Source organism: Zalophus californianus, chromosome 13 (assembly GCF_009762305.2).
Source record: "Zalophus californianus isolate mZalCal1 chromosome 13, mZalCal1.pri.v2, whole genome shotgun sequence".
Classification (NCBI taxonomy): domain Eukaryota; kingdom Metazoa; phylum Chordata; class Mammalia; order Carnivora; family Otariidae; genus Zalophus; species Zalophus californianus.
The window spans coordinates 76494961-76509310 of record NC_045607.1 but is presented as its reverse complement, the minus strand read 5'-3'; the positions used below and the strand labels follow the sequence as shown (position 1 = coordinate 76509310).

The 14350-nt window shown below is 35.2% G+C and overlaps 1 protein-coding gene across 1 annotated transcript in view; it reads left to right on the top strand.

Annotated features, from left to right (window-relative positions):
* VPS13A (vacuolar protein sorting 13 homolog A) overlaps positions 1-14350 on the top strand; it is a 270154-nt gene that overhangs the window by 201756 nt on the left and 54048 nt on the right. Inside the window, 2 exon segments of the mRNA XM_035723481.1 lie at positions 5266-5395; positions 11744-11976. Coding sequence (XP_035579374.1) covers positions 5266-5395; positions 11744-11976 — 363 coding nt within the window.

The following is a 14350-nucleotide window of genomic DNA, read 5'->3' as shown; positions in this document are numbered from 1 at the left end:
TTCTCTATTTTCCACAGTGGCTGCACCAGTTTACATCCCCACCAGCAGTCATCCTCATTAACACTTCTTGTCTTTTCTTGATACTTAGCCATTCTAGTAGGTCTGAGATGATATCTCTCATTGTGATTTTGATTTTGCATTTCTCTGATGATTATGGCATTCATCACTTTGAAATGCTTCAAAAAAGAAAAATGGAAGAACTGAAGCAAGTATGGCAAAAGCTTGATCATTGTAGAATCTGGTGAAGAATGTCAGGGTTTATCATAAGAACGGTCTATTTTTTACATTTTTATATTTTTAATGAACATAATGTAAATATTGAAACTTTAGTTTTTTTTTCAAATAGAGGATACCATCTTCTTGCTGATGGGTGTGGGAAGAAAGGACTGCTACCTTTTTAAGCTTCCCTAAAGACTATATCTAAATCTTGATTTTTTTTCCAGGATTACTCTTAACATCATTTGTTTCACCTTGCTGTGATATCATATCCTCCTAGTACCATGACCATTTTATGTAACTTTCTGTTCCTCTTCTTATTTGGTCCCAGCCTCTCTTGAATTTATTTTGTCTGCTCTTTTTGTTTTCATCTGTCACTTGTCAGTGAGCCTATATTTATGAGTTCATTTATGCTTTCCTTCCTCTGCTAATGTACACTTCTAGCCACTGGTTAAAATCAAGTAAGTATTGGGCGCCTGGGTGGCTCAGTTGGTTAAGCGACTGCCTTCGGCTCAGGTCATGATCCTGGAGTCCCTGGATCGAGTTCTGCATCGGGCTCCCTGCTCGGCAGAGAGTCTGCTTCTCCCTCTGACCCTCCCCGCCTCATGTGCTCTCTCTCTCATTCTGTCTCAAGTAAATAAATAAAATCTTTAAAAAAAAAATAAGTATTGAGTAAGGACCCCCAAGGCTAGACTAGCAAGTATCTAGAACTCCTGCTGCCCTATCAGTTCTTTCATTTGTGGAAGATGTGAGAAACAGGAAAGCCTGTGTTGTATGATTATCCCTATTATAAAATAATGAACTTGATTGATCATAACCGATGAAAATAAATAATTTCTTATTTGCCCCTTCAATCCATGTACCCCCAAGTAGCCTTTCTCATAGTGTTAACAGAATTAAGAATTACAGAGAATGACTCGAGTAACTTTTTCCATTCACTCAAGGATAGTGTATGGCTGGTAACATTTTAGATCCACACAGAGGAGCTAAGTTATTGCTTTATATACTGTGAATGATGTAGGGCATCATAGTTCTCTGACAACTGGTTGAGCGTGGCTGAAGCTGAACTAGAGACTTCTGTCTTGTCTGTGGCCTTGACCTTGCAATTGTCTTTATACAGTTCAGATATAAAGTGTTTAGAAATCTTATCTATTCCACTGTTAAAATTGTAAAAGTAAGGGATATGGGAGAAAACTGGAATGTTATCCTATATTGAAATTCTGAAACCTAAAAAAAATTGCAACCTTAATGGAAATTTATAAAATTAACAACCTGCAGTAATGAACACTAGATTTAGATTTAGAATTATTTGTAGTTATTAAATCAAGAACCTGAAACTTTGATTTAAAAGAATATTGAGGGGCACCTGGGTGGCGCAGTTGGTTATGCATCTGACTCTTGGTTTCAACTCTGATCGTGATCTCAGGGTCGTGAGTCCAGCTCCCTGCTCAGCGCAGAATCTGCTTGGGATTCTCTCTCTTCTTCTTCCTTTGCCCCTCCCCCACATCCTCTGTCAAATAAACAAACATTCATTCATTCATTCATTCATTCCAGAGTCCTGTGTGCCAGTGATCCCCCAATCGCTTAATCCAACATGGACCACTTCTCTTGAGCTTCAAGCTGCTACCTCCTCCTCATTATCACATAATTAGTAGTTGTAATATTCTGATAATAATCACATAATTAATAAATCACATAAACTTTTTTTTTTAAATCTCCTCTTGTCTAGTCTTTCCTGTAATTATGCTAGTTCTGACTCCCAAATTTCTTGTTGAGATTTTTTTTATCTGCATCTCTATAGCCTTGTCTCTACTAAATCCCCCATTTGCCATCAGAGGTAGGTTTCCAAAAACGCTAAATATAATCCTATCTCTGTTTAAAGTTTTTTAGTAACTTTCCATTTCTTTTATTTTTTTTTTAAGATTTTATTTATTTGAGAGGAATGAGATAGAGAGAGAGCATGAGAGGGGAGAGGGTCAGAGGGAGAAGCAGACTCCCCGCTGAGCAGGAGCCCGATGCGGGACTCGATCCCAGGACTCCAGGATCGTGACCTGAGCCGAAGGCAGTCGCTCAACCGACTGAGCCACCCAGGCGCCCTCCATTTCTTTTAAAATAAAATGTTTCTAGTCTACTTTCTCAACATTTTTCTTTCCGCATACTTAAGACAAGCTCAAGTCTTTGTTTCCTGAATGCTCTGTGTCCTTCCATGTGTTTTCATTTGGTGCTCCTCTCTGCCAGAAAAGCTCCCACTGCCTGTGATCCCTTCCCTCACTACCTTAATCTATGCACAAGTTTTTCATTGCGTATGTAGATTAAAGCATTTGTCACATCGCATTGTCATTGTCTTGTGAGTTTAAGACTGTACACATGTATAGTTAACATTCTGAGGACTCTGATTTTATTTTCTTTGAATTCCATTGCCTAAGATAAATTGAGATGAATTTTCTTTGTAAGAAATATTCTGCAATGGGCGCCTGGGTGGCTCAGTCGTTAGGCGTCTGCCTTCGGCTCAGGTCATGATCTCAGGGTCCTGGGATCGAGTCCCACATCGGGCTCCTTGCTCCGCGGGAAGCCTGCTTCTCCCTCTCCCACTCCCCCTGCTTGTGTTCCTGCTCTCACTGTCTCTCTCTCTCTGTCAAATAAATAAATAAAATCTTTAAAAAAAAAAAGAAATATTCTGCAGTGAGTTAAACAGATTACAATTTATATGAATTAAAAGCATTTCTAGATATTTTTAAACCAACTTCTTGTTTATTGCATCGATATTTTTTTCATGGAATAAACAATAACTGTAGGGCTATTTTCTCCTCTGATTTTCCTTTCTTGGCTTTGTTGTTGTTGTTCATATGGTTGTTCATTGTTTCCGGCACATAAACCTTATAGCTGTCAATTTTCTTAATTCCATAGAAAAATTGTGAAAAGAAAACCATAATTCTGAAATCCCAGCACTGTCAACATTTTTTTTTAACACTGTCAACATTTTGTTGCATTTCTTATCACACTGTTTTACTGTTGCTATCTATCTATATTTCTGAATCTCTTTGTTTTTAATAGCTATTGTGAGCATGTAAATTTGCTTTAAAACAGTTTTTAATAAATGCTTGATATCCCATCATTTAGATGCATTATAAATATTCTGGAATTTCGGAATTTGAATTCAATTTTTGGAATTTGAATTTTGGGTGTTGTCTGATTGTGTAATGTTAGAATCTGTCTCTTTTAATAAAGACCTTTAACCCATTTGTAGTCCTTCTAATAACTAAAGATTCCTTGCCTTTTTTTTGGTAATACAGATTATTTTCTTCTAATGATGATTTGGAAAATACACATTCTGTTTTTGTTGTAGATAATTACTTTTTTGTTTTTGAGGATTTCGATGCATTTTAAATTTTGAGTGAAACAGAATCTACTAATTGACCCATGGGGGAAAAATGGAATACTTTCACATTTTCAGCTTCTCTTCCCGAATTCCCGGTTTCTTACGAATATAATTTGGAAGTTTTGACTCAAATTATATAAAATGGTTAGTTTTTCAAAAATGTGTTTATTCAAGGCTTTTTTGGCTTTTGACAAGTTGATTTGACTAGTTGCTTAATATTTTTATATCCCAATTTTTTTTAAAGTTTTATTTATTTAAGTAATGGCTACATCTAATATAGGTTCGAACTCAGGACTCTGAGGTCAAGAGCCAGAACATCTTTCAACTGAGCCAGCCAGGTGCCACTATATCCCAGTTCTTAAATTTTTATTTTGAGTCTTCTCTGGCTTGGTTGGAAAAAGACTTTGAGTTACTTTTTCAGTAGGAGTTTGTGGATAATATGTTATTGCTTGTTTGAGAATGGCTTTACTCTTGCAAATTAATGACAATTTGACGTAAAATTTTAAGTCCTAACTTCTTTTCTCAAAATTGTATAGACATTGCTCCATTGTTTTCTGGCATTCAATATTATAGAAAAGTGTGAGACCAGTCTTATTTTTATTTTCTTTGTGGGTAAAACTGATTTTCCTAGAAGTTTATGGGCAGATTTCCGTATGTTTTCTTAAAACTTAAACTTTTTACAAAGATATGTCTAGGATGATACTCCATTTTCATTAATTTTGTGTCTTGTCCTGCCATTGAATTTCCAGAGTCAGCTGCTGCTTCAGCTCAGAAAAGTTATATTCTATTATTTCTTTGGTTTGTATCTTCTCCAATTTTTTGCTTTTCTGGGAATTATTTTGTGAGTTGATTGAATTTCTTAGATTTATATGCCATGTCTTTTTTTTTTTTTTTAAGATTTTATTTATTTATTTGACAGAGACACAGCGAGAGAGGGAACATAAGCAGAGGAAGGGGGTAGAAGGAGAAGCAGGCTTCTTGCCGAGCAGGGAGCCCGATGCGGGGCTCGATTCCAGGACCCTGGGATCATGACCTGAGTCAAAGGCAGATGCTTAATGACTGAGCCACCCAGGCACCCCTATATGCCATGTCTTAAGATTTTTAAAAAATAATTTAGCTGTCTTGTTTTTGCCAGAATAAGACCAATACTTAGGAAAGAGTTCCCAATTAAATTCTCTCAGATTTAGTATAGATAATAGTTGGAATGGTTTTCTTCCACAATTCATTTGCATTAAAACAAAAGTTCAAAGAAGTTTCAAAAATGGGGACACCTGGGTGGCTCAGTCAGCTAAGCATCTGCTCAGGTCATGATCCCGGGGTTCTGGGATCAAGCCCCGCATCAGGTTCCCTGCTCAGTGGGGAGCTTGCTTCTCCCTCTACCTCTGCTCCCCTGCTTGTGCTCGCTCTCAAATAAATAAAATCTTTAAGAAAAAAGTTTCAAAAACATGAAACTCTTTATTTTCTAAGTGGGACAAATGTTTCCCTTGAATATTCTCATTTTCTTAGAAAACCTCTTTTTAATTGTATAAGGAAAAAAAATTTCAGTCTACTCTTAATAAGAACTATCACAAATCTCAATGTGTGGACTCAGAATTAAGTGTTATTTTAGATTCTTTATACATTCATATGTTTGCACTTAATTTAATGCATATTTTTACTGTTTATGATAGTTCTCTCAGTGAAATAGAAGATTCCCTCCCTCCTGGAAAAGCAGTATTTTATACATGGGCTGATCCAGTGGGCTCTAGAAAGCTGAAGTGGAGATGTGGAAAAAGCCATGGTGAAGTAGCACAAAAGGATGTACGTATGGGGTTGAGTATTACTGTTCTAAATGTCTTTTTTTTAAAGATAGTCTCTTCTGGCTTTGCTATTTATAAGGCCTGTTTTGTGTCTGTACTTTTAAACAACTGCCAAAGATTTTTTTTTTTTTTAAGTTTCAGGAGTAGAATTGAGTGATTCATCACTTACATGTAACACCCAGGGTTCATCATTACCAGTGCCCTCCTTAATCCCCATCACCCACCTAACCATCCCCCTCCAGCAGCCCTCAGTTTGTTCTCTAAAGTTAATGTTTTATGGTTTGCCTCTTTTTTCCCCCTTATCTTCATTTGTTTTGTTTCTTTAATTCCACATATGAATGAAATCACATGGTATTTGTCTTTCTCTGACTTATTTTTCTAAGCATAATATAGTCTCTAAGCAGCAGAAAGAGAAATCAAAGAATTGATTCCCATTTATAACTGCATCAAATACCATAAGATACCTAGGAATAAACCTAACCAAAGAGGTAAAGATCTGTACATCTTATCAAAAAAAGTGAAAATGACACAAAGAAATAGTAAAACATTCCATGCTCATGGATTAGAACCAAATATTGTTTAAAAAAAAAACTGCCAAAGATTTTAAAAGCAGTATTCAAACTTTAACCAAAACATTTAAAACCAGAAGAGGTCCTATATGGCTACATCATTATTTGCTGCTGTTACGTTATAAAAGGTACACTAGGCTTAGGTAAGGTGCTTTCAGCATTTGCCTCATTAACAGATGTAGTCTGTGCACTGACAGTCATTTTAGGTCAGTGTGGCTTCTGTGAGGATCATTTTAGGGACCCACTAAGGAATTTATTTTTGAGTGATTTGTTTATTATAATGATAAAGTTATGTATAAACATTTTCCAGTAACATTTTGAATGACATCGAGAAATTCTTATTAAAATGTTATTAGTCGGAATGCCCGGTGGCTCATTCAGTTAAGCGTCTGCCTTCGGCTCAGGTCATGATCCCGGGGTCCTGGGATTGAGCCTGACGTCAGGCTCCCTGCTCAGTGGGAAGGCTGCTTCTCTCTCTCCCTCTGCCTGCAGCTCCCCCTGCTTGTGCATGTGCGCATGCTCTCTCTCTCTCCCCCCTGTCAAATAAAATCTTTAAAAAAATAATTTTTGAGATAGCTACTGTGTTAGTCTGGTTGGGCTGCCATGACAAAATACCTTAGTCTGGGTGGCTTAAACCACACAAATTTATTTCTCAGAGTTTGAGAGCTGGAAGCCCAAGATCAAAGTGCCAGCATGGTCAGGTTCTGGTGAACCTGGTGAGGACTCTTCTTGACTTGCAGTTGACCACCCTCTCACTCTGTCCTCACATGGTGGAGAGAGAAGGAGTGAGCTCTCTGGTATCTCTTAGCAGGATGCTAATCCTGTTGGATCAGAGCCCTAACCCCTCCTTAGTGATGTCATTTAACCTTAACTACCTCCATAAAGGCCCTGTGTCCAAAAGAGTCACATTGGAGGTTGGGACTTGAACATATGACTTTGGGGGAATGTGGGGACACAATCGAGTTAATAGCAGATAATGAGATAAGTGGTTTTCAGATTTTCGTCTTATATGAAGTCACTTAAAGGCACAGATTTCCTCCAAAAAACAGCCTTAGTTTTATCTCACAAATTTTGATGTACTTTATTATCCTTCAGTTCAAAATATTTTCTAAATTTCATTTTTAATTTATTTTTATGTTCCATATATATATTTTGTTTTTAATATTTTACATATTTTTGTGATTTTTTTATATTTGGTTTCATGGCTCCTTAGGTCCATTGCTTAGTTTTCAAAAAAGTAAGGGAATTTTCTAATTATGTTTGTTGATTTCTAACTTAATTCCACTGTGATTTGATGAACATACTCTGATTCGGTCCTGAAATTTATTGAGATAGATATGTGGGCCAGATTTTGTGTAGTCATTTTGTGCATATTTCATGTATATTTGAAAAGAATATTCTGTAGTTGTTGGTTACAATGTTCTATATATGTCAATTTCAAGTTTATTAATTATATTTAAATCTTCTAGCTCATTAGGTTTTTTGTACACCTGTTTGCTTGTAGCATTGTATTTAAAATCTGTAGATACTTTCATCTTTTAGTTTTGTTAATTTTGGCTTTTATATTTTGAAACTATGTGATTAGGTTGATAAAAATTTAGAATTGTTATATTTCCTGGTAGGTTGATCATTTTTAGTCATGCAATCATTAGTATATAATATTGCAGTGCCCACCATTGTATCTTTTTTAGATTTAAACATTTAGACTCTCAAAACTATCATAGACTACAGTTTGCAACTGCCTACGCAGAAAGATACAGGTCAGGAAACAAAACTTGCCAGCCGGGAGCATCAGACATTTTGCCTATCAGTTAAGGAGCATTCTCTTTGGTCACCTGCAATGACAGTTTTGTTGTGATGGAACTAAGGCTCACTTGGGTGTGTTATGAGCCACTTTGACCTACAAGCCCAATCCACAGTAGCACATATCTCTTGTAACAACCCATGACCATAGCTTATATGTGTTCTGCAAGGAATGTATAGACATCATCACACTAAAAGAAATCTATAGCTTTTAGTGCTGTTACAACATGCATTCTTGACTTACTAAAACCTGCTGTAAATTAGTACTGGTACCACTTTCCCAATAATATGAGGACTTAGAACTCTTACTCCATTTACCCTCTTACATCATATGTACTATTGTGTGTTTTATTTCTAAATATATATTAAATCCCATAAGAAGTATTATTACTGCTTTCTGCAACTAATAATGCATTTTAAATTAACTCACGTTTTCCTTTCTTCCGCTTTTCCAAAACCGCATCTCCATGTTTCCATTTGTGTTAATTTTTCTTCTCTTCAGTATTTTTATAATGCAAGTCGACAGCTGACAAATTCTCTTTCAGTTTCATTTGTCTAGAAATGTCTTTATTTTGTCCCTTTTTTTGGGGGGGGGTAGGATATTTATGCTGGATGTCAAATTTCAGAGTTGGCACTTCTTTTTTTTTCTTCACCTTAGGACTCCAGTATTACAAAAATATTAGACCTTTTCACCATGTCCCTTGTGATTTTCATGTGATACTCTATACTGTTTCATCCTTCTCTCTCTGACCTTCAGTATGAATATCTTTTTCTGACCTTTCACTAGACTTCTCTTGTGGTATCTAATCTCTTAAAGTCATCCATTGAGTTCTTAACTTTAATTATTGAAATGATCAGTTCTAGGATTTCTATTTTAGAAGTTATTGTTTCAAAATTCTCTACCTTGTTACATTGAATATATATATTTTTTAAAGATTTTATTTATTTATTTGACAGAGACAGCAAGAGAGGGAACACAAGCAGAGGGAGTGGGGGAGAAGCAGGCTTCCCGCTGAGCAAGGGAACCCAGTGCGGGGCTCAATTCCAGGACCCTGAGATCACGACCTGAGCCAAGGCAGACGCTTAACACTGAGCCACCTAGGCGCCCCTACACTGAATATATTAATTGTAGCTATTTTAAAGCCTATCTGATAATCTGATATCTAGATCTCTTGTGGATACTGTTACATCTTCTCTTTTTTTTCTTAGTGTTCACTCACATATATTCCTTAAATGCATGTTTAATTTTGACTATGTGGTAGACATAGTATATGAAAAGTTTTAGCGACAATTTGAGGCACTGTATAGTATCCCTTTTTCTTGAGAAGAAATGGTTTTTGCCTTTGTCAGGCAGCTGGTCGGGAGGGGGGAGGGATTACCTTAATCTAAAGGAGGATTGAAATGATTTGAATCTAGTCTTCAATCCTTGTAAGGACTAGTCTACTTTGAGTTCACCCTGCCACCTAGAGTATAGCCCTTTGGGGACTCAACTAAAAGCCGAAGCTGTGACCCCTTCTCTTTTTTTTATGCCCTATATTCCAGCTTTAATCCTTCCATTTCCATGAGACTACACAATATTTTTCTGATTTTCTTAACTTCTCAGTGTCTGCTTCTACTTGTATAATTGACAGTTGGCTTTTTGAGAATTCCTTCTCACTCAGATCTTGGCATCATTAATCCTTATTGCCTTGGTAGCCTTGCTGTCTTTTCAAACACATTATTCTCTTTATATTTTTGTCTAGTGAAAGTTCTTGTTCTTAGCAAGATGGTTGGTCCAGAGATCACCTACTCATCAACTGCTAGAGCCGTAACTCATGGTATCTTTTCAAAATTAAGCTTGTTAGCATATGGGAGTGTTACAGCATTTTGTGTATTGATTTTGTATGCAGAAAACTCACTGAATTCTCATTAATATTGTTTTTTATTTTTCTCTATGGGCAGTCATGACTCAAATAATTAGAGTTTTGTTTTCCCCTTTTTCAGTCCTTTCATCTTTAATTTCTTTTTGCCTTACTGGACTGGTTAGGATCTTTAATATACTATTGAGTGAAAGTGGTGTTTGCAGGTATTTTTGCCTTATAGATGATCTTAAATTACATACCTTCAACATTTTTGCCTTCAAATATGATCTTTGCCAAAGTACTAATCAACTGTCCTCTTTTTTTCGGAGGACAGTTTGATAAGAGGTTAAAAAACAAAACAAAGCTCCTCATCTACTCTTTGTTTGCCAGAGGTTTTTATTATGGTTGGATATTGAATTTTATAAAATGTTTTCTCACAAATAAGTGCTATTTTATTTGCATAACATTTTTTTCTTGCAAACGGCCCATCTTGAATCACCTTAATTCCTCCTGTAGAATTTCCTACAGGAGTGAGTCCTTGTTGATGGTGAAATTTAGTATTTTTTGTCTTTAGGCAACTTTATTTTGTACTTACTGAAAGGATATTTTTGCCGAGTAAGGAATTCTGGGTTGAGGGTCATTTTCTCTTAGTATATTGATATATTTTTCCATTGTATTCTAGTTTTTGCTGTTGTGGAGTCCAGTGTAGGTTTTTTTTGTTTTTTGTAATATTTGAGAAGGCTGCCTGTAATTGGCCTAAATTTTAATTTTTTAATTATTGGTTATTAGAATTTATTCAGGAAAAATGATTTTATTTTATATAAATAATCTTATTTGATCTTTTGATTAGTACTTTGCATATTTATATCATAATGATAGTTAAACTTTATAAAGATAAATCTGAAATCCACTTCAGAATATTAGGACTTCAGAATTATTTGGAAATAAATGAGTTGTCTTATTTTTCAGTGTAGTTTTAGTGCTGTGTATTTTATTTTAGCACGTATTATAAATAGCTTAACTCTAGGTACTGACTTTATGGTAGCAATTCCACTGTTTAAATTCACTGTATTATAACATGAATGTGTATGATACAGTATGTCCCCCCGCCATCTCAGACCCCCAGTGGATGCTCAAAACCACTGATAGTACCCAGCCATGTATAAACCATGTTTTTTCCTATGCATACATACCTGTGATAAAGTTTAATTTATAAATCAGGCACAGTGAGAGATTAAAAACAAAAACTAATAATAAAATGAAACAGTTATTTACTGTAATAAAAGTCCTATGAATGTGGTCTCTCTCTCCTCTCAAAGTACTTTGTATTCTACTTGCCCTTCTGATGATGATGATGTGAGATGATAAAATGCATAGATGGTGAGATGAAGTGAGATGAAAGATGTAGGCGTTGGGATGTAGTATTAGACTACTACTGATCTTCTGACCATATGTCAGAAGGAGGATCATCTGCTTCTGGAATGTGGTTGACCACAAGTAGCTGGAACTATGGAATGCAAAACCACAGAGAAGGGGGACTACTGTATATTAAAATTTCCTATTGATCAGAATATGCACCAGAATATTGACCAAAAATTCATGGCTATTTATTATTAGAATTTGCTATTATCTTGTCATTGAACTTCAAGACCCTGATATTAACACAATGCTTATAAATAAGGGCTTCCTGCAGAATTAACCATGTGGTGAATATCTGTGCTTTATAGAGCATGCAACTGAAGTGTCAGATATTTTTTATCCTATTTAATTCAGCTGTGTAAGGAAATACAAATTTCTGACTAAACAACTTTTAACATAACACATTGCTTGGTCTTAGAATAAAGCAGAGAAAATAATATTTTGTGTTATTGATTAGTCTACTAAGGAAGACTAAATTTTATTAAGATGTTGAAAGAACAATAACAGTTAACCTCTCTTCCTGATTAATAACTTCATAATAATAATGGCAGAAGCTAACATCAACTGCTGTTTAATTATGTAAATTTCTGAATGTTATACAAATACTAATTCATTTAGTTTGTTCAACCCTTTGAAGGAGTTACCGTTATAATTCTCATTTTTCAAATGTGGAATCTAGATTTCCTGTTGGTTAAGACTCTGATTTTTTTGTTTTAGGATATGATGACACCTATAAATTCGGGGAAAAAGACCATTTATTTAGTTTCGTTCTTTGAAGGCTTACAACGCATTATTTTATTCACTGAAGATCCAAGGGTATTTAAAGCAACATATGAAAGTGAGAAAGCAGAGTTAGCAGAGCAAGAAATTGTGTTGGCCTTACAAGATGTTGGAATTTCTCTCGTCAACAATTACACAAAGCAAGAAGTAGCCTATATTGGCATTACAAGGTTAGATACATTAAAATTTAAGTAATTAGTTCTTTTAATCATTAAGAACGGTGATAGTAAAATCTAAAACTATTGTTTAAATTTCGTGTTTTGACTATGAATACTAAGGTAATGCTGATTTAAAAATGCTTTTGAGATTTTTTTGCCTTTTGAGATAAAGATATGACAAATCAAACTTATAAATCCTGTCTTATGTTGATGATCTCAGCTTTCAAAAAAGATTTATTCAGCTTATCAAAAGTATACTTTATTTAACATGTCATAAGGAAATATTTAATTTTCTATCACTACCCACAGTCTAGGATACAGTATAGATGCTCTATAAATAGTTGTTGGAGGAATAAAGCCAATCATTCTTTAACTTGAGCTTGACACTTTTAAGATACAATAAGATAATATGGAATATATCATTCCCCATGTAAATTATCACCAGTAAAACTCTTCTTTATGCCTTTAATATTCCTATTCATAAATACTTAAGGTAAAATTAATTGGTATATATTAGTGCCTAATTTGAGAGCATTTATAGATTCCAGTCTGTATAACCAGGATAATATAGTTTTAACGCTTGAGTTTAAGCTGTCACACAATTTAAAGGTATATGGTATAGGTTTAAGTTTGTTTTTCTATATAAATTTATCTAGAAACACCCTTGGCTTTTCATTGAATGGAATCCATGCCATTTAAAAAGGAATATTAAAGACTATTTTCTAACAAATTTTTATTGTTCTCAAGATATGTTTATTATTTTCTAAGTACTATGCTAAATGATGTGAGTGCAAAGAGGAATAATACACAGTTCCTGCCTCTCTGTTTATTAAGTGAATATAAATTTTAGAGGGAATTAATAAATGGAATACTTAAATAACTTACATTTGTAAACGGAGTAATTTTAGAATGTAGAGGAATGTTTTTATTCTGTATTTAAGTCAGCAATTTTTCTGTAAGTGAGATTTGTTCCATCCCCTCTTAGATTACAATTTCACACTTTGTCTTATTTTAAACCCCCATTTTCTCTCATACCTCACTGCCTTGTATCCCATTTCAGTGAGAAAATGGGAGCAGTCAAAAGGGAATTTCCAAAGACCCATTCCCCCAAATCACAACTTTCTACCCATGAGCGTTTTTTACCTACACACTGTGCCGACATCTTCTCCACAGTTATCATAGATACATGTGCTCCTGTTTAAAAATATTTTTCAACTTTGTATTCTATACCATTTCCTCTTGCCTCCTTGAGACGTTGATCCCACAATTCTTTCTCTCTCCTACATCAATAATTTTTGGCTCTCTTTTGGGTTATGCCCATCAGTATTATTTATCTCAACTTAAAAAATTCTCTTGAGCCTACTTTCCCTGCTACCTACTGCCCACTTTATAGCTTCCTTTTATAGGCAAACTCCTCAAAAGTGTTATCAGTTACAGAAGAGTTTAATATACTAACTATATCCAATAATTATTTTACCCATTCTTTCTTCAGCACTCCAGCAGGAGTTTGCTGTCAACACACCATGACACTGGTCTTTTCATGTTCCTTAAGTTTATAGCACTTATACAGATCCCATCTTTTTTTTTTTTTTTTTTTACTTCTTGATAGTTTTTCTTTGCCTTGACTTTCAGGATACCTCACCATCTTGGTTTTTCTTTCTATCCCAGAATTCTTCACTTTATGTGTTGGTTCCTTGGCTTCTTCTCAGCTGCTTAATACTGGGTGCCCTGGAGCCCTCAGACTTGAGTCCTCTTCTCTTCCCTGTTTCAAATACCACAATATATACCAAAAAATTTAGCAAATGTTTCTTTAACCAGAACTTTGTCCCAAACTCCACACTTGTATATCTACCACCTACACAAAATATCTACTCTTATATCGAAGAGACGTCTTAAACTTCATATGCGTAAAACCTAATTCCTAACATCCTTCTACAAAACCTGCTTCCCCTTTGGAGTTAATGACAGCTCCCTCCTTCTGGTTGCTCAGGCAGAAAGCTTTGGAATCATCTTTGATTCCTCTCTTTATTTCACACTCCACATCTAATCCATCTAGAAGTTCTGTGCTGACCCTACCTTCAAGACAGACACAGGTTTGACCATTTTTTACTGCCTCACTGTTCTACCCTAGGCAGAGCCATCACCGTTTTTCTCCTGACTTACTCCGTTAAACTCCTCACCAGTTTTCCTGCTTCTGACCTTCATCCTCACCCCTTCCCCTCTCTCCCAACACACAGTGTATTCTTCATAAAGCTTAAGTCAGATCACGTTGATGATCTCATCTTTCAGTGATTCCTCATTTCACAATAAAACTCAGTCTTTACAATATTCTATAAGGCTTTACATTATTTGGCTTCCCACTGTCTGTCTGTCTTCATCTTCTACT